The following is a 27,616-nucleotide window of genomic DNA, read 5'->3' as shown; positions in this document are numbered from 1 at the left end:
TGTAAGGTGGTAAAAAACAAAATTTCCTTTGAAATAATATTGGTTCAAACACTAAAATTGTAAGACCAATGTTATAGCCATATAATTGCATACCATCAAGAAAGTTGGCAAAATATGTCAAACTCATATTAAACCATGGCTGACCTGCCTGACCATTTGGATATCAGACCATTTTAAGTTCATCAAAGGTTATTTGGACTAGGCAACCTGTAACAAGTACCGGTTTATGCTTTCAGAACCACAAGGACTTTGGTTCCGAAGATGAACCAAGCTTCTACATATGAGGATGTCTATACATATATACGTCCAATGTTGATATACAAGTGTTAAAGACGTATCAGAAGAAATTCTCTTTGAATACGCCATTTTTTTCTTATCGTGTAAAGCGTACAAAATACCACTGCATATTCACCGATCCTGTTTCATTTGTACACCAGTTTATGAATATCTTCTATCACATACCCAGTCTGCTAGAGATTTTTCTTCAGTATGATATCAGTCAGCTTCATTTTGTTTTACCTTCTATACCATTTACAAAGAGTATGCACAGAGTTGCAGAGTAACAAATGCAATTTTGCCCTACACTAATCCTTCTTTGCAGTCAATGTCTTAATCATTCCTTTCTTAATCTTTGCAAACCACATCAGATTCAAGCCTCCAAGCACACACGGGACACCTAGAGTAAGTAGATATGCAAAGCACGACAGCTTCTTGATCTGAAAAACAAGCAAAGTAAAGAGGTGAAGACATAAAAGACAGAAAATGAGGTAACAAAATGACAAAAAAAAAAAAGTATCGTTAATTGAAATTCAATTGGTCAGATATACACTATCTATATCCTGTATGATATGTGTAACTCCCAAACTACTTTAGGCTATATTCATGGTTGCATGCGTATAATTGTATGCAATCAATTTACCATTCCTCATTTAAGGACACTGCCCAACAAAATCAATAAGCTCTAAAAATCTCTAATATAAATTTGCCTGTCAGAAGAGAATATTAAGAAAAATGCAAACTTAGTGCCCCAATCTCATCTAACATGAACCAGCTGTGTATTATTTGTATCTGACAATTCAAATTAATTTTTGAAAATCTTCCTAGGTTTGGTACATGGATAAGTTCAATGACAGGATAAGCATGGTATCAGAAAAACATAAGAGTAGAATTTACAAGAGCTTCACTACTTTACCTGATCATAATGCGAATAGATGTGAAAGTACACATACATAAACAGAAGAACCCTAGCAACCTGCAACAGAGCAAAGCAAAAATTTCAGGAAGCAAATTTGACAAGCTTAACACAAAATGCAGTTGTATAAATTACACCAATTAAGTTTACATATCTAACCCATAATATGATCACAGTTAAGTTCAATTTCTAGACAATACAAAACTATATATTGTAGACAGTGTAGTGAAAGGTGAACAAGAACAACTGAAAATGATTAAATTTCAATAAAAGGCCTTCTCATTGTACTCAATACTCACCAGCCAAGTCAAGAATATACCCACTCCATTAACAACATAAGCTTTGGACTTTTTCATCCCAGCTGCATCGAGATACCTTCAGCAACAAAAGCTTCACATCATATACAAGGGAGCGGCATAACAAATTTTCATGATTAACACGATTACAAAATGATAAAAGAGTTACCATCTCATGTTGATCCCTGGTGTTGTTATCTCAGAAAGAAGAACCATATATGTATAGAATTGCCCTGTACTATTCAACATAGCATATGCTAGTGCTCCCATTGACAAAAAATGATGAAGCACCTGTAAAGATGAACTATATGGGTAAAAATACGTCGTTTCTTTTAAAATTTTAGAAAAAAAACATGATATCAACATTTGGTCCTCCATGCTCAAGCATTTGTTGCTTTCTTTAAGCTTAGCAGCTTAAATTAATAAGCTAGCTTAAATGCCATTGATACATCAATATAAGATGAAACATAAAGTTAAGGTATTACTTACATATTCCATTCCACCTAAAGCAGGATAAAACCAAAATATCATGGCAATATCAGAAAGGAAGTATCCAACTGAAACCTGTCAATAATGTAGACAAGACACAGCATAAATTTGAAATTCTACCACAGTATTGTTGACAAGAACAGAATTAATCAAGCTGACACATTACATTAATAAAATTGAGGGAAAAAAACCCTCCCATGAGCTAATATTCAAATAAAGTGATCCCCAATCCCACGCCATCACAAGTTAGAAATGACAAGCACATAGTAAATAATTTCTAAATTTCACTGATAGGTCAAAGAAGACAATTCACCAGTGTCCTAATACTATCCACAGAAAACATTCAAAATCTACGACATATGATAGTTCTTGCCTCATAAATGCATAATATTAACGTGTCAACATCACAAAGAACGCTGAAGTCAACTTAACCCTCATTATTCTCTACAATGCTTCTAAATGGTACTAGTAATTAGTAAATAAGTACATAATTTGGTTTCGAAATCCCTTAAGGTCTGTCGTCTCAATCACTAGAGTCCACATTCAATCATCACCTCCAATGTGCCCAATCAACTGGAATCCATCAAATACTAGAAGGGCCTACTAAATGCTACTGATTCTTTCCAGCAGCCATCCCTTTAACTTCAATCTAATGGACTTTAATTGATGAGCTTAAGGTATGCAATTGGATCTTATATACACACCCTTACCTTCTGGAAGCTGCTATCTGCTAGCTTTTACAGAATGTTTCACCAGTTCAAATCGCATTTCAGCTTTGAAAATAGGACTCTAGAAACGCTAAATAAGGGTCTCGGCAAACTTTTACTTATTATGCACAATTACAGAAAAAATTAAACACAGACTAATATAAGGACTCAATTCTTGGTCACTTATACATGACCAAAAGGGTGAATCCTGTCAAACCAACAATGACATATGGAACATAAGTTGTAAGCTCAAACATAGTGTCAACTGTCAATACAAGACTGATCTAGCTAGCTAAGTCTGTGAGCTAGTGATCACTAAAACCAGATTGGCAGCATTATTTTTCTTGGAAAGGTAAAATTCACACATAATCAACCCAATTAACCCTTTACATCTAAAGCAGGTACACTTCTGCATCCTGGAACCACTAGCTCAAGCCACTGCAGCACTGCTGACAAACGAGTCTAAGCTCATTAACAGAACAGCACTTAATAGCTGGAAGGAGGCCATGTAATCTTGACTAATAAGATCTACCAAAATGATGCATGAGCACCTAATCCAATCTTCTTGAGAGTTGAGACTAGTGCAGACTTCAAAATCTAAATTAATAGAGGAGAATGACCAGAAAATTAAGATAATTCCTACACAACTTATACTGCTCACATAAACATATTTGATTCCCTTATATAACAAAGAATGACCGTACCAAAGAATACTATGGGAAATTCCATGTCCTGAAGCGTCCTATTAACCTCAATGTAGCATAGAAAAAGCTATGAACCTTATTGACAACTCTGAACATCATAAATTTGACTTTAAGCCTCCAACCACATAATTTAGAGTTTTCAGACTTTTGCTATGTGAATTCACCTATTTGTCAATTTTAAATCTCTCTACCAACCTGTATTGCCTAATGGAAATCTATCACCACTCTGACACTCTTCCTTCAATGAAAAGTAAACATGTATGCACAGCAGATCTACATAGCATTGATTCAAGGATAAACAGTGAGAAACTATCCTCATTTGATTGAGGCTCATTTTCCCATTCTCTAGCTATCATGAGAAAACAAAATCCCATATTCTCTTCAGGAACAATTCATTGCTTATTTTATAGATCCATAACTTGCCAATTCACATTAATTGGATGTCTTAAGTGCCAAACAGGTAAGCACCTGTGAATAAATATAAGCACATGGCTGCATTTGCAATTGGGTTGAGTTACTACCAGCCCAAATTAGGTAGACCACTACAGTCAAAGACCATTTACATTAAAATTCAATATTTTCAAAACCCTGAAGGGTTCATGAGAATCATTCTCTATAACAAGCTAACAACCTCAATTATGAAAGAGCTTCAAAATCAAAAACCGGCCCTCCATTGTGATATTGTTACTATCGAGATAATGACTAAGACATGAGAAGACGGATTTAGTTCACACAAAAGTACTACTTCGAAAGTGACTGAAGAGGCATTCAACTGCAAGAATCAAAAACAGCTCAACTCTATAAAAGACTGATGTGCTTTCCAAAGCATCATACACAGAGCCTAAGGTGCATTGATAGTCAAATTCTAACAGCTCAGGAAAGCCATGCAAGGCAAATAAAATCCTGAACCCCCTAACCAGAGTAAGTTTGCAGCTAATGATCTAATTTTGCACATGTGGGTCTAACATTCTTCATCCAATACTAAATCAACCACCAAGTTGTTCCAATAGCATTGCATGGAGTTATAAGCTCTCATGTAACATTGCTTAAGCCTGTAAACTAGATTTGCCACTCTTTTCCACCTAGCTACTGCTTAAGGTACAATTTAAGAAGGGGAAGAGGAAAAGACAAGTTCATTCTTACGAAAAAAAAGGACATAAAAAGCTCCAAAAGTAAAGATAACCAAATAAAGAGGCTCGACATAAGCCATAGCAAGAAACCAAGAAATCATAAATTCTAAAGCTCATTTTAACTCAGATATGTTTGCTCACCCTGGCCAAATTAAAGTAAAGAGGATTCTGCTGCAAAGGTGGAATGAATAACAAGGATGATCAAGAGGTTTGGTGAAGGCTACAGTGTTGCCTTACCTATCTGCCCAGCCTCAGGGTCTGGTTTGAAAAATGTACAAGATTATAATTGTTTCAGAAATGTATTAACAGTGGAGTGGAAATTTGGCATTCATTCTATCCCCTGCCCCCCTCCAAAAAAAAAGAGGTTTGTAGTTTGTACTCTTTGTAGATAGATCAATCCAGCTCTCATTTCTAGATTCCAAACAACGCTTACTAGGAGTTCTTCCCTACTAGACATAAAGCTACCTGAAGATTATATACTGCTTCTCTCCAACTCTCCAAGCTAAATTCTCCTCAGTGACATATGACACAAATCCTAGAAAGACCACTATCAAAACTAATTCAATTAAAAAAGTTGATTTTTGCAGCATCCATATAGCAGACGCAGTATGTAAGCAACAATCAACACTGATGCAGACCAAATAATTTCTAAAAACCTAGATATTTATCAAAAGACATACCAGTGAAGGGCTGAACACCCAGCCGTCACCTGGCCCCAACAGAGACTATCAATGAAGAGACATGGGAAAAGTAACCAAGCTATGACGAGATTAAGCATATAATTCACTCCACAGATTCCAAGAAAATGAAAAAGAAAAGCAAGACCATCAAAGAGTTTGATAGGTGCAGAAACTACAAAGATTGGGAACAATACCCCTAAAACAAATGTTGACAGAGTTGAACTTCGAAATAGGATGGATCCCCGTTGTAGGTCATCAGAGTAAAGATCAGACCAAATTGCCAAATAAATTGACACAGCTGTAACAAAGATTGCGTGCAGAGTTGATATAGCCCTGCAAATATTCAAAATTCAAGTAAAAAAATGGAAGCTTTGGAGAGAACTACTTAATATTAATCAACAAAGAAGCCTTTGGAAAATCACCTATTGTCCCATTCAATTTGTTTAATCTTTGGAAGGGTAGAGTAGTGTTTGAAGCAGATACCATTGATTAAGTGAGAGAAATCATATACCTATTTGAAAATGGTCAATTCAACAAATTGAACATAGAAAAGGAGACAATCAACTCTTTAAAAGGGAAAATGAAGACATACCAATTTGCAGGCAAAGATACCACATAGTACAGAAGTAAATGGAACCCATGGATATTCAAACTGATACTGTTTCGAAAGCTCAGTGACCCAATTCTGGTAGTCCGTTATCGTCATAGCAATATGGAACTTCCAAGAACTTTGTCATGGGATCAGCAAGGATCATGTATTAGTGTTTATGACCTTGTACATAGATTAAAAAAGTACAAAATAGCTACCATTTCCAAAATCAAATTCCACATATCCTATATTTGACTCCATTGACAACAAATTGCTAAAAGAATGGGATTAGGTTACAATACTATGTATTCAATACATAAACTCTTTTAACACGTAATTCTTGGCATAGAATTAGAACCTCGCAAAAACACTGTAATATCTAGTCACAAAATGACCATTTCCAAAATCTAATTCCTCATATCCTACATATGATTCTTCTAACACTAAAAATTTGCCGAAAGAAGGATATTGGTCGTTCACTATTTATTGAATCAACTCGTTGGACACGTAACACTTGATATAGAGTTAGAACCCCTAAAAGAAACTGTAACATATAGTCACAAAATGACCATTTCCAAAATCTAATTCCTTATATAATTCCACTAACAACACATTTCGCCAAAAGAACATAAATAACTTGTTCATTATTCGTACAATCATCTCATTTCGTAAGACATGTAATTCTTGACATATAATTAGTAAATTATCTTTCATTTGATACAGCTCTTGCGAAAATCATCCATAATTCCTTAATCGAAAGAATCTTGAACAAAATTTCCAGGTTTAACAAATCAAACGACTCAAATTATAATCTATCACATAATTCGGCAAAAAATTGCAAGTAATACTAATCAAAAGTTCAAAACGAACAATATAATTTATATGCTAACAATTATATGCAAAATTTAGCATCCAATAAATTATTAATACAAAAAATTTCAAAATAGTTGTTCATAAAGTACATTGCCATAATCAACAGTAATCATGCTAACAATAACAACAAAAATCATTCCAAAAAAAATAAAAAATAAAAAATTCCAAGAACACATGAATGTCGTTTTCCAGAAAAAGAAAGCAACCAATAAATAAACAATAAACAAAATCATCACAATCATCAACTTATTTTACGTACAGAAAAATAACAATAGAAAAATTGCAGAAAATCAAAGCAAAGATTAGAAGATGATTACCAGAATTAGAGAGAGAATTAGCGAAATTCCTCGAAGATTCTAGAATGTAAAAGTTTGCGAGAGGAGAGAGAAAATCAAGTGGTTGATGAAAGAAGAAGAATCTATGTATTTATATAAGTATGCAAAATGAGAGAAAGATTATTGGAAAAATTAAAGAATCTAGAAAAAATTGGAAGATGAAAAAAAAAAATTGAAAAATGAATTATTATGATTTTATGAATTATGAAGATGAAATTTTGATGATTATATGATTAAATGAGTTTGTGTATGAAAGGTGACATGAGTAATTAATAATATGAATTAATGAGAGCTTGACCTTATATAAATTTGGTCAGTGATTAGTACACCTTAGAATTCATTTTCATATCTTTCTTAAGAAAGAAGACAAAAGGTACACCAACTGTATACTATATATATCTTCTGGGTTTGTTGTCAATATATTGACTCGAGATTTTGAGTATCACATGTGAATAGTGTAAAAATCATATTATTTCGGGTATAAGGAAATGAAACGGTTTGTCTTAAATTAGTTTGTAATTTGAAAGTACTCCACACTCCACAGTTTCCATTATCTTTGACCTGCACATATGGCAACGTATTGCTTTGATTGATACTATTATCTTTAATTATCAATAAATATATACTATAAAAAGTTGATTTTTGAAAACTACATCGGAGTCTTCCGTAATACTTATGATCTTGAAATTTCATGACACTCTAGATTATGTGTATAAAATTTGAAAGCATTGACCATGAATTCTTATTGTTACATACAACATAGTCATGAAAGATTGTGTTTGATTTATTTCAACATATTTTACAAAAACTAACTTTTTATTATTTTGAAATATAGTAAAATTAGATAAATCAATAATTAAAGATTATTACATTGAGTTCGGGTTAATAAGAGTGTAAATTAGCCGTTGAAAAATCCATCCAATGGCGTACAAGTTGGAAATTTAATAGGCTCATACTCTTTGTGCCTCTCTTAATTGAAATATAGGTCTAAAGTTTGTTGTTCTTGACATCAATCACATGTAAAATGCGTGATTAAAAAACAAAAAATAATTAGAATGCATGTAATTTAGGCATAATGAAAGATTGAAAGGTGGATAGATGGTGTTAGAAAAGAATGAATAAGCTGGCTAAATATCTTAGAAAAACTTATACGAGTATAACATAATTAATCTCGTACAATTTATTGTGAAGCTCTCATTGTCACTTTTTATAGCTTTATTTATTCGTTCACTAACCAAGTAATATTTAATGTAGTTGCTTAGGGATTACCTTATAACGTGGATTATGAGGTCAAATCATATATGCCAATGAATAAGCCAATATATATATATATATACTCGTATAGTTTATAAAAATTATGCAAGTACAAAGTATATAAGATGAAGATTTACTAATTGACGGTATAACCTCAAAAATTCATTGTAAAAGGAGTGGAATAATTTTCCAAGATATCATCCAATTTTTGACAAAGGTTGGACGAAGAACAACATATTTCAATGCAACTTAAGAAAAGCATATAATATGCAGGCATTTATATTCTCAATGTTGAGTTTAAGCAAAGCAAATGATTTTATTTTAGTATGTAATCACCTAGGAACACAAGTTTCTACTCCGTACTACGTACACCATACACATTCTCCACACATGCATGCATGTGCATTTTACATATTCATGGAGTAACATTTAGCTTTGAGTTAATAATCTTAATGTGCCAACTAATTATTGATTAATTACTATGCAGTACAGTATTACAGTGTATGTTATTTAATTAGCTTAATTGATTTGGTTTAGCTTAGCTTTGGTATAATCACAATTCGCAACAAATTTTTGTGTCTACATGGATGATACAAGTCACAATGGTCGATTATCATAATACATGACAAATGACTTTTTATGTTTTGAGAAGTGATTATTAAAATATGGAGTACGTGATTTGTTAGTTCGTAGTTATTGGTTTGATGCACATGCTTGTGTGTCCTTTGTGACTTGTGACTGGGACCCAAGCCCAATTCACTCCAATTATGTAACTAGTTTCTCTATTTAGAATTTTATTCTCTTGTTATTCTTATCTCTCAACATTAAAGATATATATAATAGGATTTTATTCAGTAACTAAGTAATGACATTAAGAAAATTAATTACAAATCAATGGTTAGTTACCAGTGTATTATGCTATACATAAAAAATGAATAAATAAAAAAAAATACGTAGAATTATTTTAAATAATGGATTTTATGCAACTATTAACTCTAGACGAGTGGAGTTTTTTTTTTAAAAAAAAACAAGGATAATAAAAGGGAAAATGGTGCTTTTATATATTTTTATTACAATGGTTACAACTTACAAGGCCAACCCTAGGCCACCTTCAATTCTTCATTCATTTATTTATTTATTTATTAATCAATCAGACTGCTTCTGAGCTTTCAGCTCCTTCACTTTCTCCTCAGTATCCTTGAGTGCTTTTCCAAATGTGCTAATTAACTGATGCAAAATTGTATTAGAAAATGTAAGAACTTGCTAAAAATCAGTATATATTACAAAAGTTTAAGAACTCTTTTAGAAATTTTCACCTCATCAATTTCTTCCTCAGAGATTATTAGTGGAGGGCATAACATAACGTTATCAACAGCCTCACGAACTATCATACCGTATTTCTGACATTGTGTCGCGAAATATGCACCTACTCCTGCACATCAATGATAACCAGGAGGTCCAGGACTGTGAGATGGCTAAACAGGATACAGTAAGCATGATAACATAGCATGAATCAGTCGCGCTCCAAGAACAGAGAAGCCTGATAACAACTTTACTGAAATCAACTGATAGATTACAGGAAACTTGCCCCATTCAGAAGGAAATGGATCGTTTGGTGACTTATTGTCAGTGAATTCAATTGCAAGAATTAAGCCAGTTCCTCTTATCTGCAGCACAAAATTACTTAACAATGTTAAATGCGGCTAGCTAGCAGCGCGCAGGAGCACACACTATCACACTAGACTGCAAAAGACGCGGAAAAAACCACCAGGACACTAAGATACCTCCCCAATGATAGGACTGTCAGCAAAAGTTTTCATTCCGTCCTGAAATTTTGGTGCAAGGTTTCTTACTCGCTCAACAATATTTCTTTCCCTAGAAAAATAAGATAACATCAGCTTCCACCAATATTTAACAATATAAAATCACACATTCACACAATAAGTAGTTCATGAACTCCTAAAACTAACATTACTGATGCATCAGTTGAAGGGTTACTTCATAACTGAGAACTAGATAGATAATCATACTTCTACAACTTCAATGACTCGAGTGCAACAGCACATGAGACCGGGTGTCCAGAATACGTAAATCCATGAAAAAAGGAACCTGAAATTAATGTATGGTTTAATTTCTTAATTAAATGTTTTACATATAAACAATTGCAGTAGTACTATTATACTGTAATAGATCCACACCAAGTTTGTTGCTTTCAGAATAGATAACTTCTGAGATTTCAGGGCTTATAAGAATGGCTCCAATGGGAATGTAAGATGAAGATAGAGCCTGTAAAAGCAGTAGAGATAAATAATTAAGGACTTACAGCTAGCTAGCAGAATTATAAGACCGAGATTTTGAAGATCGAGCAGTACATCCATACCTTGGCCATGGAAACCATGTCTGGTTTAAGGTTGTATTTATCAGAACCAAACATTTCTCCAAGTCTTCCAAATGCACAGATAACCTGCACAAGACAACACATATAGAAAGGAAGGATAATAAACCTTTATACGAATAAAGTACAGAAGCAACAGCACAATAGTTCCATCTTCATCCCCTCAAACTTGTCGAAAATATGTAATTAAGAGGGAACATATGTAACATACCTCATCTGCAATAAAGAGGATGTCATATTTCTTTAATACTGCTTGAACCTGTACCAAGTATGACCATATGATAAAATTAAGTGATAGAAACCTTCAAGTCTATTACTGATGTATTAATGTATACAGTAAGTAATGGTGCATCAGAATCATGATATTTGAGGGGGTAAACATTGCAGTAGAACCTTTGCATATATCAGTCAACAGATCCTGTAACATAAACACAGGACGCGACACTGGCATATTGAAACAGGTAATCAGCAGTTCTTACAAACCTTGTCAAAGTATGTAGCTGGGGGAGGTATTACACCTCCTGCTCCTATGACAGGCTCGGCGATAAATGCAGCAATCTGAAACAGAAAAAAACACTTTATATCAATGGACAAATTTGTGATAGAAGACTTCATAACAAAGATCAAAATACTAATCCATAGCATTTCAATACCGTGTCTGGTCCTTCTTTGAGGATAAGATTTTCTAGATTATCTGCCAACCTGGTTGCAAACTCTTCCTCCGTTTCACCTATTACAGAAGTGTATCATGTATAAGTCTAAGAAGGAACAGAACAATCAAAGCGAAGATTGATCACAGAACTGAAAAACCAATAGCAACCTGGAAGATGATACCGCCAATAATGAGGACAATCAGTGTGCAAAGTAAAAGGAGCTGGCAAATCAAATTGCTGATGCATTGGAGGAAGCCTATTAAAAAAAACATGAGAGAGTTAGTTTCGATAATGAGCACGAAGAAGTCGAAAATTATCCACTATGCAACCTAGATCTTACCCTGATAAGCTAGCAGCTACAAGAGTAGTACCATGGTATCTGTCAAATGAAGGAATGAAAGGGTAAAGTTCAATTCCTGTAAAATGAAAACGAGACATTACACAAGATAAGATGGAAAATATACGAATTCATTCGAGCAATAATTTTTTTCTTCTTAGGTCTTCCAAGGGCATTGTTGTAGTACCAAACCAGCTTCACCTGCACACAAACAAATCCCCAACCCTCGCGTCAAGATAACAGAACAACGCAGTATGTTAACACAAAACTTCTCAGAGAACTTACCTGAGTATCATTAGCTTCTGATCCACTATTTACAAAAAAAGCTTTTGCCATTTTTCGTGCTGTAAAAGTTTGTAAAAGCTCCTCAGCAAGATCCTGCAGAATTGTCCAAATGATTACTATAAACAATTCCTCGAATTGGATGCAGGAATCTACAGTCTATGAAAGAACTTAAGATCAACCTATTAATCATAAATGTAAAGAGATTTATATGCAGCACTTACTAAAGACACTTTGGTAGTTTTATTCCAGAAAGAATGATAGAACGGCAATTTATTCAACTGTGCAGTTGCAGCAGCAACAAGTCGAGCTTCATTTCCTCCTGCAAGTTTCAGTCCAGGCATCAGACATGGTCATAGCGTGCAAGTTGCAGCACAACCAACAAAAAACAGAACTATATATTCGAGGTAACAACAAAATTAGCAAAAATGAATGACACTGAGGTATATATTTTCATCATATATATAAAGATCAGTACCTAAGGCGTTGCACCACAGGCCTGCAAGAGAATCAAGATACTTATTGCCATCGATATCATACACGTAGCAGCCCTGCAGGAAGAAAATAATTGTATAAGCACAACAATATAACTTTCAATCGCTTGAAAGTATGATGAAGAAGGATTTACCTCAGACTTATCTATCACCAAAGGTTCTGTTTCGGTCATTTGCCACCCAGATGTGAAAGGTGCCAGCATACCATGCCCTTTGAAACTAAAACCACATATAGAGACAGAGCATATGTCTGAGATGTGATCATCTGAATTATAAACCGAAACAGGTAAAGTTAGGATTGGAAATGAATTACATATATACCATTTCTTGCTTTCTGTAGTTGAGTCTACTGATGCATTACTTGCACTGGCATATCTGGTCAGGTTTGAGGCCCGGGAGCCAGAAATGACAGCATGTTTTGGATTAGAACTCGACTGCAGAATCGAAAATGCAGCAAACATGTGTCAGGAGTACTTAAGGTACATAAAATGAGCAACTAGCCTAAATAATCTAGTCAATTGTATAGATAATAATGTTACATGTTTATAAGAAAGTATAAGCAAATGTAAATATTTATATAATGTTTCATGCTATCAAATGGAATGTTAACAATGATCATGCAAGCATTGCTTAAGAATCTAAATTTGGCAGGAAGGATTCGAAGACCTTGATTGCCATAGAGATTGATTGAATCAAATGTTTCATGTTCGCGGTTTAATCCTTAAAAGAGAGATGATAGTGAGATATTATGTTGAAGTAGGAATGAACATGATACATTTGATTCTAAGTACAAATTTATAAAGCAAGTAATAATAGAGGAAAGCAGTAAATATTGAATTTGGTTGAAGTTTTGAAGTGAATGAAAGCTTAATTTCCTTGGAAAATCCGAATTCATGATTGTCTAATTGTACTATGGAGTTTACTATGCATGAACTACTTAAGAGAGCCACATAAAGGCAGACAAAATACAGTGTGCAATGTGAATACAATGACTTTGATCAATCTCGTCTAGATCAATGCACCATTGCCCTTGTCTGACAGTCACAGTCTTGTGAGAAGACGCACCTAATTCAATTCCCATCGTACTTAGACAGCTTGAAAATTTGAGCTTAACACTATAATTGGAAGTAACGGGTATTACGTGATGATTTAAGTGTTACCATAAAAAACAAATGGTGATTAATAGCAAATTAGCAACAACAAATGTGAGCAGCAATTGTAGTAGGATAATAACATCCCGACTTAAAGATTGAAGAAAATTGTTGATTGGTGTTATCATATCAAAGGGATTAACCAACTCTCATTGGAACGTATACAATTTTGTTAAGATAATGTTCAATATTACGTGCACGACAGTATCAAGCTGACAAAGTTCATCGTACAAAACTGTCAATCATCATTTATTATACTTCTTATTTTTTGACATGTAACATTGTAGATGAATGCTTGAAATTGATCCGTTGATTAATAAAACCACGCGAAATTACAACATTTGTCAATTTTTTGAGTTCAAGCAAACTAATCAGATAAAAATCTAAAATCATCCTTTTTGTCTCACAGTTAAATTCTACTAAATTTTTTGTCAATGAATTGATTCAACCATCTTCATATTCCAAAACTCATTTTGAACAACTTTTGTGCTTTATTTCATTATTTGTAAGAAATATTATTTTCTTTTTTTTTTTTTTTTGAAATAATACCGGGATCTAGTTTAATATTTTTTTAAAATACTTTTAAAATGTCAAAAAAAAAATATATAATTTGCTAAAAGATAATTAAATCTATTAATGTCATCCTAAAAAAAATGTCATCCTCCAAAAAAAAAAATAAAAAAAAAAAATCTATCAACGTCTAAAATTTTGGCTTGCTCCCTGTTACTCCTACCGTACACGTTGGTCCCTGCAGGCGTCGGTACGCTGCAAACTAGACGTTTTGTAGGAAAGAATATAATATAAAAAAGTAATGAACATCTAGCTATTGTGCATTGGCAGGTGAGAAAAGACAAATAATGGCGCACTAATAAAAACGAAAAAGTCTATCACATTATTATATCTTTCACCTAAAACTAATAAGAGCCACACAAAAAGGGTGAGACTTGAGAGGGTCCAAAGAGAAAGAAAAAAGATGGAAGGAATAGGAATGCAAATGGTGGTGCCAGTAGCAGCCATAGTAGCAGTTGCTGCAGTCACCTTTTACGCTGTTAGCTTTGCTGAACTTCGCGAGGTATCATTTTTATCCATCTCTTCAGAGTTTTATTTGCTAAGAACTTGAAATAAAAATGTAAAAATTAGGCAATCTGTTAAACAGAAATCATTCAGAGACTACGAAGATAAGGAAGAGGATGATGGAATGGGGTTTCAGTCCTCTATGAGCTCCCGAGAGCGTCGTGCCCGAAGAAAAGCGAGCAAGAAATCCAATACTTAGACTCTAGCTTCAGCAATGCTGCTGCAGCTCTCCTTTGCTTCACCTTAAGAGGGGATTTCCAAGAAGCATGTATGATACTCTGTTTTAGGCTTTAGCTTTCGCAATCTGATTTACAATATATGCATATTGTCAACCAGTACCATACCATATTGGTATATGATGCATATACACAACGCTTAATTTGGGGTATCAAAACATGTCATATTACAGAGATATGGAGCACAATTTTCATTGCAGAAAATCATCTGTAATTATCAACACTTATACTTCGTGTACAACCAGCTAGCAACTGACTGAATTGAGTGATATGTTATGTAGTCGAAAGGTGTCGTGTATCACTTATCTGATATGATTTTACGAAAAAGACGCTTTATAATAAACTAAAAAATTTCATTTCTCCATTAAGGTCTTAGGGATACTTGTGACTTTTACTCTGCAAGTTATAAGCTTATAACTCTGAACCCGAGATTTATAAAACAGGGCACTGCACAATAATGGTCTGGAAATAATGCATTTATTAATTAAGGCATAGTAATATTCTTACATACAATGACTATTATGTCATCACAAGGAACCCTTCATGTACATAAGAAAATGGGGAAGAACATCATTTTCGCCATTATCAACCCAGCAAGGAGCCTTACTTCTTCTGGGCCTTCAGCTCCTTCACTCTCTCCTCAGTGTCCTTCAGTGCTTTCCCATACTTGGTAATTAACTGATGTGGATCATACAAAGAAGAAAATGTCGGTACATGTTAAAAATTGCATTCATAAATGGCATGCATTGAATTTTTTTTGTTAAAAAATTGAAAGTCCCAGTAGAATAGATATTCACCTCATCAATTTCTCCCTCAGAGATAACTAGTGGAGGGCAAATCATAATGTTATCACCGGCCACACGAACTAACATTCCATGCTTCTGGCATTGTGCCCCAAAATATGCACCGATTCCTGAAATTTAAAATGATCAGGACTATGAGATGAATAAACAGAACAGATTAAGCCTCTGAGAAGGCAGATACAATAGTCATCTTGCAAGAGAAAGTTTAAGACTACCGTGCATGAGGTAGTAAGATAAAACTCAAGAAAAGAGGTCATTTCAAGAATAGACAGAAAAACTGGGTTATAATAAAGTAACTAGGAAATCAAAAGAAATAAATAATAAATAACATATAACAAAAAACTTGCCCCATTCAGGAGGAAATGGATCATTTGGCGACTTGTTGTCTGTGAATTCAGTTCCAAGAATTAAGCCAGTTCCTCTTATCTGTAGGAAAAAATTACGTAGCAATGTTAAATGCTGCTGGCAAGCAGCAACAATAAACACAAGCCAGATAAAGTCCCAAGAAAAAATCCACTAAGAGATACCTCCCCAATGATAGGACTGTCCGCATAAGTTCTAATTCCATCTTGAAATTTGGGTGCAAGTTTCCTTACACGCTCAACAATATTTCTTTCCCTGAAAAAAGATAACATCAGCTGTTACCAATCGTTGACAGACATAACAATCCACAAGTACACAGTAAGCAATTCAAGCACCAATAGATCCAGAATCCAGACTCCAACACGGTGCCAAGCACATACATGTGGTTTAATGGTACTTCATGACTGAGAAACTAGAATTAAGCACAACCCAGACCTTCAGTCATCATCCTAAACCTACCTAATGCAAGAGAGTGGAGCTTAGCAAGTAGCCGCTAAGCTGATAGTGTGAGCAAGTATAGCATGCTTCACTAAGCAAAAAGCTCTCTTGGGTACGTCACAACCTTTTAGCAGTATGTTCAGCCAAACTGCAAGGTCTGCAACCAGGTGAAACAGTCACAGGGCCAAATACCAACCTGCTTAGCTAGATGTAGTTCGAGTACTACCCAAAGTTTTTTCCCCATTAGAAAGGCGCATATCAGACTCAGAGAGAATAGAAAATGCAGGGTACACAAGCCATGACCCATTCAAATGACCTTCCACATGAGATACATACACTTACCCTTACATGGGATTGAAATATTTGAAATATAAATTGCTCTACTCTTATTGAGCCAAATGAAATCTAAAGATGCCTATTAACACTCAACCCTTAGAAGTTTTGCACCAATTTTACCCCCAATAATGTGCTACAAGGGGTATGAAAGATTGCATTTTCAAATGTCACTGTAGTTGCTTAATTAGAATATTTTGAACACTTATATACCGTAACACAGCCTCCAAGCCTCACCTTTCCAAGAGAAAAATAGGGGGGGGGGGGGGAGAGGGAGCAAATTAAGATAATGGACAATTGAAGATTTGTAGGGGAGCAAGGATCCAGGAAGATCATACTTGTATAACTTCAGTGCTTCGAGTGCAACAGCACAAGAAACCGGGTGCCCAGAATACGTGAATCCATGAGAAAAGGAACCTACAATTTAAATATCAAAACCCTTACTGACTTCTTACAGAGTATTTAAATAAAATGTTTTCATAGAGTTGTAATACTATTACTTCGTACGAAGTACATTGCAATAGAAACATACCTAGTTTGCTGCTTTGAGTATTTATAACTTCTGAGATTTCAGGACTTACTAGTATGGCTCCAATGGGCATGTAAGCTGAAGACAAAGCCTGTAAAAGCAACAGAAATAAACAACCAAGCACCTAAAGCACAAAGAGACCAAGAGTTTGAACAACATGCCTACCTTAGCCATGGAGACAAGGTCTGGTTTGAGGTTGTATTTATCAGAACCAAACATTTCACCAAGTCTTCCAAATGCACAGATAACCTACAAAACAACATAAAAATAGAAAAGGAAAGGTCTTTTGCATGAATAAGAGAATGAAGTTCAGAAGTGAACAGCACAACTGCACAATAGTAATCTCCTCGACATGTCTAATCAAAAGCGAGGGTAAAATGTACCTCATCTGCAATAAAGAGGATGTCATATTTCTTCAATATCGGTTGAACCTGTGCCAATATGATAAAGTAAAAATCTTTAAAACAACGTAAAGAATGCATAGAATCAATACCAAGGGTGCATGAGATATAGGAGAGGACTTTCTATTACAGATAAAATAAAAAATACAAAAAATCTAGTATCCCTAACCATATATTGTCGACTTACTTGATAAATTCTCACTCACAATGTTTTGCAGAATTAGCTACTATCACGCATGCATATATGATATAAGGCATGCTACACCAAACTGGAAATGGTATATGGACTTATAAATAAGAAAGATAATGGATACTAAACGGTGCATCACATATTCACCATCTAGGCATATAAGGGGAACCCATTAGTTGAAACATAGCAGGGAACAGTTTACAGATCCTGTGCAGGTCAAAGATAATATAGACTATTATCAAAACTTCCACTAAAGACTCATTTACCCTAAATCATTGTTCTGTCCCTCCACATATAACCCCTAACCCAGCATGGCTAAGCTGATGAAGGTAGAGTAATGGGCTGTCGCAGTCGAAAACTTCCTTAACCTCTTTTTGCTGGCTTCACAGCGTGCATATAGAGAACAGCAAGACTGTTGTGCTCTTCAATTGATATCAATTACAAGATTACATCCCTTGAGGCCTTATCTAATGCAATCACTTTATTCACTCCATACAACCCTCTCTTCAAATTTTTAGACGGGGGAAAGCAGACCTCCAGCAAAGGCTGATGAAAATTGAAGAACCCAGGTGCAAAGGAGAGGGGGTAGAGAACTGAGAAGAGTGGAGTATGGAGAGGAAAGGTATCACCAAGGGAGAACAGAAAGAGGTGAAGCCCTGGAGGGGAGTAAAGGAGATAAAAAGGGGAAGAAAAGAGGTGATGGGATCCAAAGGGTTGCAGTTGCTGGTGGCTCATCATGACTCAAAACACATTCAAAATACAGGACAGAGAAGATTATCTAGTAAAATCTCTCCCTTTCTGCACTCTTATTACAGCTTTTACTACCACTTCATATTCCATTTACTCGTTTAGGAACTTTTTCTTAATTTTTGAAAGGTTAATATATCATCATTGTTAATTACTCATAAATCTCTAAAAGTAAGGATATAGAGAATGCATGCAAAGAGTTAAATTTACGAGTCGCTCATGAATGGCATTAAATACTGACTTGCTTAAGAGTGTAACACATCAAATTCCAAACAGATACTACTTTCATTTTATAATATTCTTTACATCTACTGTTTGCACAAGAATTAAGGCAAAAGAGAGAGAAAGTGGAACACCGTGGGTAGGTGTAAGAATTAGGTGTAGAGAGAGAGAGAGATAGAGAGTCAGTTTAAGAAAAGGTGAATAAAATAAGAGAGCGTAAAACAGGGTGGGTGTAAGAAAAGCTAAGGTGGATAAGTGAATGGACTGGGGTAATACTGTGGGAAAACCTTTTATATACACCCGGGTGCACGTAGAGGTAGGTGCACCCAAAGGTGTTTTTTTGCTCATTTGATTTAATTTTGCCCATTTTAGATTTTGAAATGAGCAAAAAAAATATATCAAATGAGCAAAATACACTTGGGTGCACCTTGAACCCGGGTGTAAATAACAATTTTCAATATTATGGAGTAAGGTAGTAAGAGGGGTTTGCCATATATGGAATAAAGTAGATAGGTTAAGAACATTATGATGCGACCGCAGCATTCCCTTAAAGTTGAAGGGAAAATTCTACAGGACTGCCATAAGACCAGTGTTGCTCTATGGTACAGAATGTTGGGCTTCTAAGAAAGAGCATATTAAAAAGATGGAGGTTACGGAAATGCGCATGTTAAGGTGGATGTGTGGAAACACTTTAAGAGATAGAATCAGAAATGAGGTTATTCGCAAGAAAGTAGGTGTGGCGGGCATTGTAGATAAATTAAGGGAAAATCGTCTGCGTTGGTTTGGACATGTAAGACGGAGACCCGAGGGTGCACCGGTGCGAAGAGTGGAAGAGTGGGACCATGGAGGGATTAAACGAGGAAGAGGGAGACCAAAGATGACTTGGTTGGAAGGAGTGAGGAAGGATATGAAGTGCATGGATTTACGTGAGGATGAAGTTTTGGATCGTAAGGGATGGAGGAGAAAGATTTATGTTGATGACTACACGGAATAATCAAATTTGGTTCATGTTAGCCGACCCCACTTTTGGGATTAAGGCTTTGATTGATTGATTGATTGATTGTTAAGAACATTATGAAACGGACAAAATCAGAATATGTTAAGAATATTATGAAATGAAGGTAGTAATATACTTCTTCCAATCTTTTATAATTGACACTTTTTTATCACAATTTCCAATGCACAAGTTTCACAATCAATATCTCTAATTATCAATAAGTTAAAATTACAAAAGGTTGATATTACAAAAATAATACATTCTCACATGACATTGTTATAATCATAAATATAAATTGCAAAAGCTAGTCAAAGTAGAGTTTCTGAATAGTGTCAAAAGTCAAAACATGTCAAATAAAAAAGAACGGCATGAGCCGATATATTTAGTATGAACTGCAGAATACCTTGTCATAGTATGTTGCCGGGGGAGGAATTACACCTCCTGCTCCCATGACAGGCTCAGCAATAAATGCAGCAATCTGAAGTGGAAAAACCACAGTATATCAAATTCAAATTAATTTACTGTCTCAGCTTAAAGATCTTAACAAAGTTTTCTTTTGACTTCAAGGAAGTATTAATCGTAGCAGTTATACCGTCTCTGGTCCCTCTTTGAGGATAAGATTTTCTAGATTATTTGCCAACCTGGTAGCAAACTCCTCCTCTGTTTCACCTGTTACAAAAAGTGCATCATGCATAAGTTTAAGAAGAAATATAAAAGAAAGTGAAGATCAATCACAAAACCAAGAAGTCGACCACAACCTGGAAGATGATACCTCCAATAATGAGGACAATCAGTGTGCAAAACAAATGGAGCTGGCAAATCAAATTGTTGATGCAAGGCAGGAAGTCTGTTCAAAACAGCATATGAGTTGGTACCGCCGCATTTATCAACACGATTAAACAACTATGTAATATGCAACCTAGATCTTACCCTGATAAGCTAGCAGCTATTAGGGTGGAGCCATGGTATCTGTCAAATGCAAGGAAACAGTAAGATTCAATTCTTTCAAAATGGAAATGAACTAAACATGGATAAGATGAAAATTACGATTTTGATCGAGCAATAAATTTTTTCTTTTCTGGTCTTCCGAGTGCATTGTTGTAATACCAAACCAGCTTAACCTGCACGACAAAAAAAATCCTAAATCCCATTTTCAAGAGAAGCCTCATAAACTAAGCATAATCCACATCTCAAAGAAATAGCATTGCTAAAAAGAAAAGTAGCAGATAGATATTGCACAGTGTCCTTTCCTTTCCCTGGTGTCATCTCCAATACTTTCATAATCAGACTTACTGTATTTCCAAGTCAATCATGAAAAAGTAACTCAGCCAACCTGACATACAAGTTACCATGTGCAATTGGATGTTACCCCGTCATGCACATGTCCTGCGTGCAATCCTCTAACAAAGTGAATAAAGGTATGACACAGTTTGCCTGGGAAAACACAGATATAAATCCGCCTTGGCAGTGAGGTGCTTGGTTAATGAGAATTCATATGTTATACTTTTGGGTATTGTGTTTCAGTATTGAGGTGCACTAAGACAAATCAATGAGGTCTGCTGTATCAACCATGTTTGCCAGCTTTTACAACACATTCAAGTTTTGCACAGATATGGACAGACATGGCCACATGGGTACAACCGCACAACCCAGTTCTCAGTTAGAGCATCCTTAATAAAGGTCTGCTGCATTCACATAAGATGTCTATATTATCACTTGCTTCCATTTTTCTTTGGCTCCATGCACCCAATATGATCTAACTCTTCTCCTTCTAGGTCTTATAAGACATCACATAAACTTTATAAAATCAATAGAGACACTCTCACAGATAGCTTACCTGAGTATCATTGGCTTCTGATCCACTATTTACAAAAAAAGCTTTGGCCATTTTTCTTGCTGTAAACATTTCTACAAGCTCCTCAGCAAGATCCTGCGAATTGATCAAAGAACTACTTTAAGCACCTCCTTAATTTCACATTCCTTCTGTACCTTTTAGTACACAAAAATCAGGGCCAAAGATCAAGCAGAGTGGATGCAGGATTTCAAGAACATGCAAGTGATGCAACTACTTGGACTTCTGCCAAATCTAGAGACACTCAACGCGGACAACCTAATGTTAAGAAAAAGGCCTTGGAATCTAAAAAGTATTGAAAGAATTCAAACTAGAACTCTATATATAGAATGCAACAAATAAATAAACAAAAAGAAAAATACAACTACAGCAACAACGACCAAAAACAAATCAATTATTAGGTATGGATTTGTTATAAATGGGAGTCTGTTACATATAGAAAATAAGACAATTGTACTTTATCTGGCAAAAATGGAAAATATTAAAGAAAATAGAAGCTTCAAGAGGCTTGTTCTCTCCCAAAGTGTAAAAATAAAGCTAAAGAAAATACTCAATATTATTCATCCTTCTCTCGCTGATCTCCTTTTAATATGGCATTTCTCAGTCCAATTAACCAACTTACTTACTCTTAAGGCTTGATCTGACAACTAAATATGCACTGCCTCCACTACCGCTCCCCAATAGGCCAGATTTATTACAGGACTATGGATCTAATCTCCATCTTTCCACTCAATTAAAAGAATTAAGACTTTGGAAATTCAAAGGCCAATAAGTGGTAACAGTTACAAAAAAAAGAAAAAGATTATTCAGTTACCAATAGGAGTAATTAGAGGCTAGTATACAATTTAATTTGCTATCGGATAAAAAATTTGTATTTTTCTCAAAAAGAAAATTAGCTTCTTTCTTAGAGTTAAACTAAGGTGCAAGATTGACCATTAAGGAGCTGGGTTTGAAAAGCACCATGTTTTTTCATTACTTCTAGCATAAATTCTAAGATTTGAGATTAAAAAAATTAACAGAATGCAATTTTCTAAGGTTCCACAACTTTCTCAATTTGACATTGTGCAGTCAAGCTTAGCTGGAGACTGGAAAACTATATGTTGAATCAAGCTTGGACCTAATGACTCCCAAGTCCCAACTATAGGGTTGATTAATTCCCAATCTAATATATGAAAGAACTGCAAAAACCACTAGAAGTCCCTCATCCCTTCTGTACACGAACAAATGCCAGATATTATCAAGAATGGTGTCCTAGGTCATTCATCATAATCATCCTCCTTGTAAGCTTCCAGGAGTATAAAATAAATGAATCTATTACACTTCAATTTCCTTCAGTAACAATTAATTTTCCACTATTATCAAGCCCTAAATCCACCCACCAGCCCTAAAATCTCCACAATTTACATTATTTTGGTAGCCAAACAAACATTCACCAACATACAGATCTGAGCCATCTGGCCTCCAAACCCAACCTCCTCAATCTCCATCCATGATAATAACAATATAACACTCAGTAAACTTGTACTTATACATCAAAAATTTACTAAGACTAGTAGATTACAGGGGGAAGAATAATATGCTAGAGCATCAACTCAATATGTATATCAAAGGATGCTGAGTAATTACTTAAAAGATAACTCAATGAATGTTCTGAATTTAAGAAGCTCTATATGTAGCACTTACTAAAGACACTTTGGTAGTTCGATTCCAAAATGAGTGGTAGAATGGCAACTTATTCAACTGTGATGTTGCAGCAGAAACAAGTCGAGATTCATTTCCTCCTGCATGTTTCAGTCCAGGCACCGCACATGGTCATAGCTTGCAAATTGTGACACAAGCAAAAAATAGATAAAAGCAGATATATGAACATCTGAATCAAGACATTGAAAGACAAAATTTTCAAAGCTCTGACTGCTTTATACCATAAACAGTGATTGGGCTCTTGCTCTAGCAGAAAACTGCAGAATCATAATGTAATGGTTCTTCAAACAGATAGCCAGATAGGGAGTATGCTTTTTTATACTATTAAAAAAGTATAAGTTATACAAAAACCAGTTTATTGTTAACTAATTTACAGAAAATGCTGAATGCATATAATTGATTCAAAGATCACATAATAAGACAAGGAAAAAAAAAACAGAAATATAAGTGTTAGGAAACAGCAATGAATCTAAGTTGTCTTCATCAAGATCAGTACCTAAAGCTGTGCACCACAGGCCAGCAAGAGAATCAAGATATTTGTTTCCTTCAATATCGTACACGTAGCAACCCTGGGAGAAAATAATTGCATAAGCAGGGTACAAATATAAATACATATATTTATGATAGCTTTTGATCCTTATTAATCCTCTAGATTATAATATGGAAAATAAATGTATGAAGAAGATATACCTCAGACTTATCTATCACCAATGGATGTGTATCAGTCGATTGACACCCAGCAGTGAAAGGTGCCAGCATATCATGTCCTTTGAAACTGAAATTACGAAAAAATATATCCATAAAAATAAATTTGAATGAATGTCTATTGATGTATGTTCTAAATTTGACTTGCATTATTTTGATACAAGTCCAGTGTATTCTGTATGAGATGTGAAAATGTTGAAGAAGTACATTTTCAAAGTGACCAACGAAACCAAAGAAAAGTAAGATGAAATTTTTTGAAGCAAAACCTCTTTTGAAATTTTTTGAAGTTTGGAGGGTAATATGTATTCAGTTAAACAATCACTCTAAAGAAAGAGGCACCATCATCCTACACTCTATTTGATAAATATCAGCATAAGTTATGCAGTACAAACCTTTTTTTGCTTTCTGTAGTTGAGTTCAGTGATGCATCACTACTGGTATATCTGGCCAGATATGAGGCTCGAGTACCGTTATTGACAGCATGCTTTACACTTGAATTCGACTGTAGATACACCATAGCAGCAAAAAATAGTCAAGAATAAATCAGATGCATAAAATGAGCAACAGAGTTTAATCCACTCAAAGTATAGAGTATAGACTATAATCCCTCCGCCCCACAATATAGTGCTTGTTTCTCATTTTCCATGGGAATTAAGGAGAATGGAGGGAGTAATGAGATTCCTTAAAAGTAAGTACATATTTTATTTTTATTTTTTTAACAAAAAATAAATCAGACATTACTGTGTTTAGAGGCATGTGCTGCTTGTGTTAGCTAGTCAGATTAAAGTAAAGACACTTGGTTAGGATTGCATCCCTTACATTTCTCCTTCTTCAATTACGTTTAATGTTCATGGATTGAAGACAAAAAAGACAGACTTGAACCTTTTTCCACCCCCTCCAACAAATCAAAAACAACCATAGCCTCCCCTAAAAAAAATAGTAATAATAATAAAAACGAATCACAATAAAATAAAAACAGTTGAACATATCGTAAGGACAAAAATTAAAAAAATAAAAAATAAAAAAAATCTGCATCATTGCTTGCATACATTGCTTTGGTCACTACTTTCATGGTTTCCACCGCCTAGACTTGTTGGTGCCTCTGCCATTTTTTATGCAATTAAAATAAAGTTGAAAATCTAAACCTTTAAAATCCAAGAAGTTGCACCAGCGTAGGATGAACAGAGACAGAGCAAGAAAGAGAAAGGAGATGATAAGAGACAGAAAATTATAAGGAGAGAAAAATCAAAGATTGAAATAACAGGGTAAAGTATCACAAACTTATGAAGGGTTATGTTCGTATATCATATAAATCGAAGAACAAACAACTATTTTTAAAAAAAGTCAGAAATTTGAATGATATGAAGAAACAGAAGTCTGAATGTCATAGAGATAGAATCTGAATTTTGCCACTGAAAGTGAATGCTTCAAGAAATTTTAAGGGGCTATATTTCGCAAGAGTAGTTCATACACAGACCTACAAATTTTTTGATGGAAAATGCAATTATTTAAAGGAATTAATAAGAGGGAAAGAAGCGAATTAGGATTCTAATTAAGAATTATGGGTGTGAATATATAGAGAGAGATAGATAATATAGATTATACAAAGATCTACTAATTAACAAACATTTTGTCTAGCATTATTGCATGTGCTATAAAATCAAAAAATAGTCCATCAAGTGGACTAAAAGATAACCAAATCTCCCCCAAAATGGTGTCAGGAATTAGGTTGATACGTTTCCATTATGTTAAATTTTGAGATAATATTAAAATGGGTCTGTGTAACCCCAAATGAGGAGAGTTTGGTCCACAAACAAGGCCAAAGGACGTTCCATACTAAAATCAATTGGTGATAGTAGAACTAACTCCTCTTTCTCGAATGTGTGGACTGGGACACTTACAACCTACAAGTGGGTTTACAATGGGTTTCAAGTTTCAACACATAGTATCATAACTCATAAGCTGAACCTGATCATAACCTTCAGACTTATAGCAAACAAAACGAGTTCATTTATGTACCTGCTCTGAATAATCCATTGATTAAACAATCAAAACCCAATTTTCAGCAAAATAAGACCAGTAGTAAACTACTATCCTCATTAAACACACATTGATTAAACAATCAATATTCAGTTCCACATGCTGCACAAAGCAACTCATGCATTATATTATTTGTATGTACCTGCTCTGAATAATTCATTATCCACCTATTCAATCAATAACTCAGAATCTCCCAAATTCATCCAACTAGTATGTCTAAATTATAAAATTAAAAAAAAAAAAAAAAAAAAAAAATCGATTTTTCGGGCATAAACAAAATGTGGGCGGTGAGTTCATCTAATAATTAATTATATTGGTAATGCATTGTTTAATTCTGGCACAAATGAACCTGTTCCATCAATTTGAATCAATAATGGTCTTATTATTAAAGCTCATTTGTGATTAAACTTATTTCCTCACAAAAGTCACAAATTTCCTTGCCCAATTCACAAAATTCAAAACCTAAATATAATTGAAATCAAAATTCCACCTCAACAAAAAAGTCACAAAATCATAACAGACATAATCTACTAACATTCATCATCAACAAGAAAAAATCTGGAAAAAATATGTAAATAGGAACAGTTAATAAAAAAACAAACAGTTGCAAACAAATTCAAAAAAAATGAAATGAAAACCCAAAATTACGATCATAATCATATCAGAAATTATTTGAAACAGAGAATAATCGACTAATATATTTATGAATAGGAAAATAAAATTTGAATACCTTGATTGCTTTGAACGTTGATTGAATCAAATGTCTCATTTTTCACGGATTAATCTTAAAGAGAGAGAAAAGTTTTCAAAAAATCCAAAAAAAGAGAAAGAAATAATGTTGAAGAGTTCAAGTTGGAGTATGGTGTGCTTTGAGAATCCAAATTTATTGGGAATGTACTAATTATATAAATTTAATATTAATAGTCAATTTTTAAAGTAAATGAGTTTTCTCAAAAAAAAAAAAAAAAAAAAAAAAAAAAAAAGAGGTTAAATATGGAATCAATTGATATTGATTATGTAAGAACTGATATATTACCATATGAAGGAAGCTTGTGTTATCAAACTTGATTCTCCTATTAATGGATTTTACACCTAGAATCCAATGAGAATCTATCCACTAAAATGGATCATGGGAATTGATTGTCCTAGAATCAAGCATGGACACAATATTGATACTCCCTCTTTTTTTTTTAGTGTCATTTTGATTATTTGCCTAATTTATATCGTAGAAACAACTTTGACAAATACCGGAGTGATTTATATTATATGAAAAAAAATAAGGTTATGTCTGTTCCCAGAAAGAAAAAAAAAAAAAAAAAAAAAAAAAAAAAAAAAAAAAAAAAAAAAGGGTCATGTGGGTATGTGTTGAAATCATGTCAACGAATCGCTTTCCAAATTCAACTTTTTATAATTTATATTTACTG

At 34.2% G+C, this 27,616-nt stretch overlaps 2 protein-coding genes and 1 pseudogene across 3 annotated transcripts; all 3 read right to left on the bottom strand.

Annotated features, from left to right (window-relative positions):
* Positions 1–122: 122 nt before the first annotated feature.
* Positions 123–7,333, bottom strand: LOC145601720 (uncharacterized). The gene is made up of 9 exons (XM_081657785.1): positions 6,978–7,333; positions 5,791–5,926; positions 5,621–5,709; positions 5,393–5,531; positions 1,978–2,052; positions 1,658–1,779; positions 1,492–1,567; positions 1,193–1,252; positions 123–716 (listed from the first exon to the last, which is right to left on the bottom strand). The coding sequence occupies exons 2-9, from the start codon at positions 5,902–5,904 to the stop codon at positions 585–587; spliced, it is 807 nt and encodes a 268-aa protein (XP_081513911.1). The 5' UTR covers positions 5,905–5,926; positions 6,978–7,333; the 3' UTR covers positions 123–584.
* Positions 7,334–9,395: 2,062 nt separating this feature from the next.
* Positions 9,396–13,115, bottom strand: LOC145602756 (vanillin aminotransferase-like; annotated as a pseudogene).
* Positions 13,116–15,329: 2,214 nt separating this feature from the next.
* LOC145603080 (gamma aminobutyrate transaminase 3, chloroplastic-like) lies at positions 15,330–27,379 on the bottom strand. Of its 2 annotated transcripts, none has more exons than XM_081659200.1 (19): positions 27,229–27,379; positions 24,545–24,654; positions 24,138–24,222; positions 23,944–24,016; positions 23,430–23,527; positions 21,732–21,824; positions 20,942–21,015; positions 20,825–20,863; positions 20,653–20,741; positions 20,487–20,563; positions 20,298–20,372; positions 17,721–17,768; positions 17,503–17,586; positions 17,341–17,428; positions 17,147–17,225; positions 16,202–16,292; positions 16,022–16,100; positions 15,669–15,784; positions 15,330–15,549 (listed from the first exon to the last, which is right to left on the bottom strand). In XM_081659200.1, exons 1-19 carry the CDS (start codon positions 27,229–27,231, stop codon positions 15,475–15,477), a joined length of 1,476 nt encoding a protein of 491 aa, XP_081515326.1. In that variant the 5' UTR covers positions 27,232–27,379; the 3' UTR covers positions 15,330–15,474. The 2 variants fall into 2 exon arrangements, with proteins under 2 accessions (XP_081515326.1, XP_081515325.1); XM_081659199.1 differs by lacking the exon at positions 27,229–27,379 and adding an exon at positions 26,923–27,090.
* Positions 27,380–27,616: the final 237 nt, after the last annotated feature.

This window comes from Chenopodium album, chromosome 21 (genome assembly GCF_948465745.1).
Source record: "Chenopodium album chromosome 21, dcCheAlbu1.1, whole genome shotgun sequence".
NCBI classification, from domain to species: Eukaryota; Viridiplantae; Streptophyta; class Magnoliopsida; order Caryophyllales; family Amaranthaceae; genus Chenopodium; species Chenopodium album.
The sequence above is the reverse complement of the archived record's forward strand: the minus strand, read 5'-3'. Positions and strand labels throughout refer to the sequence as shown.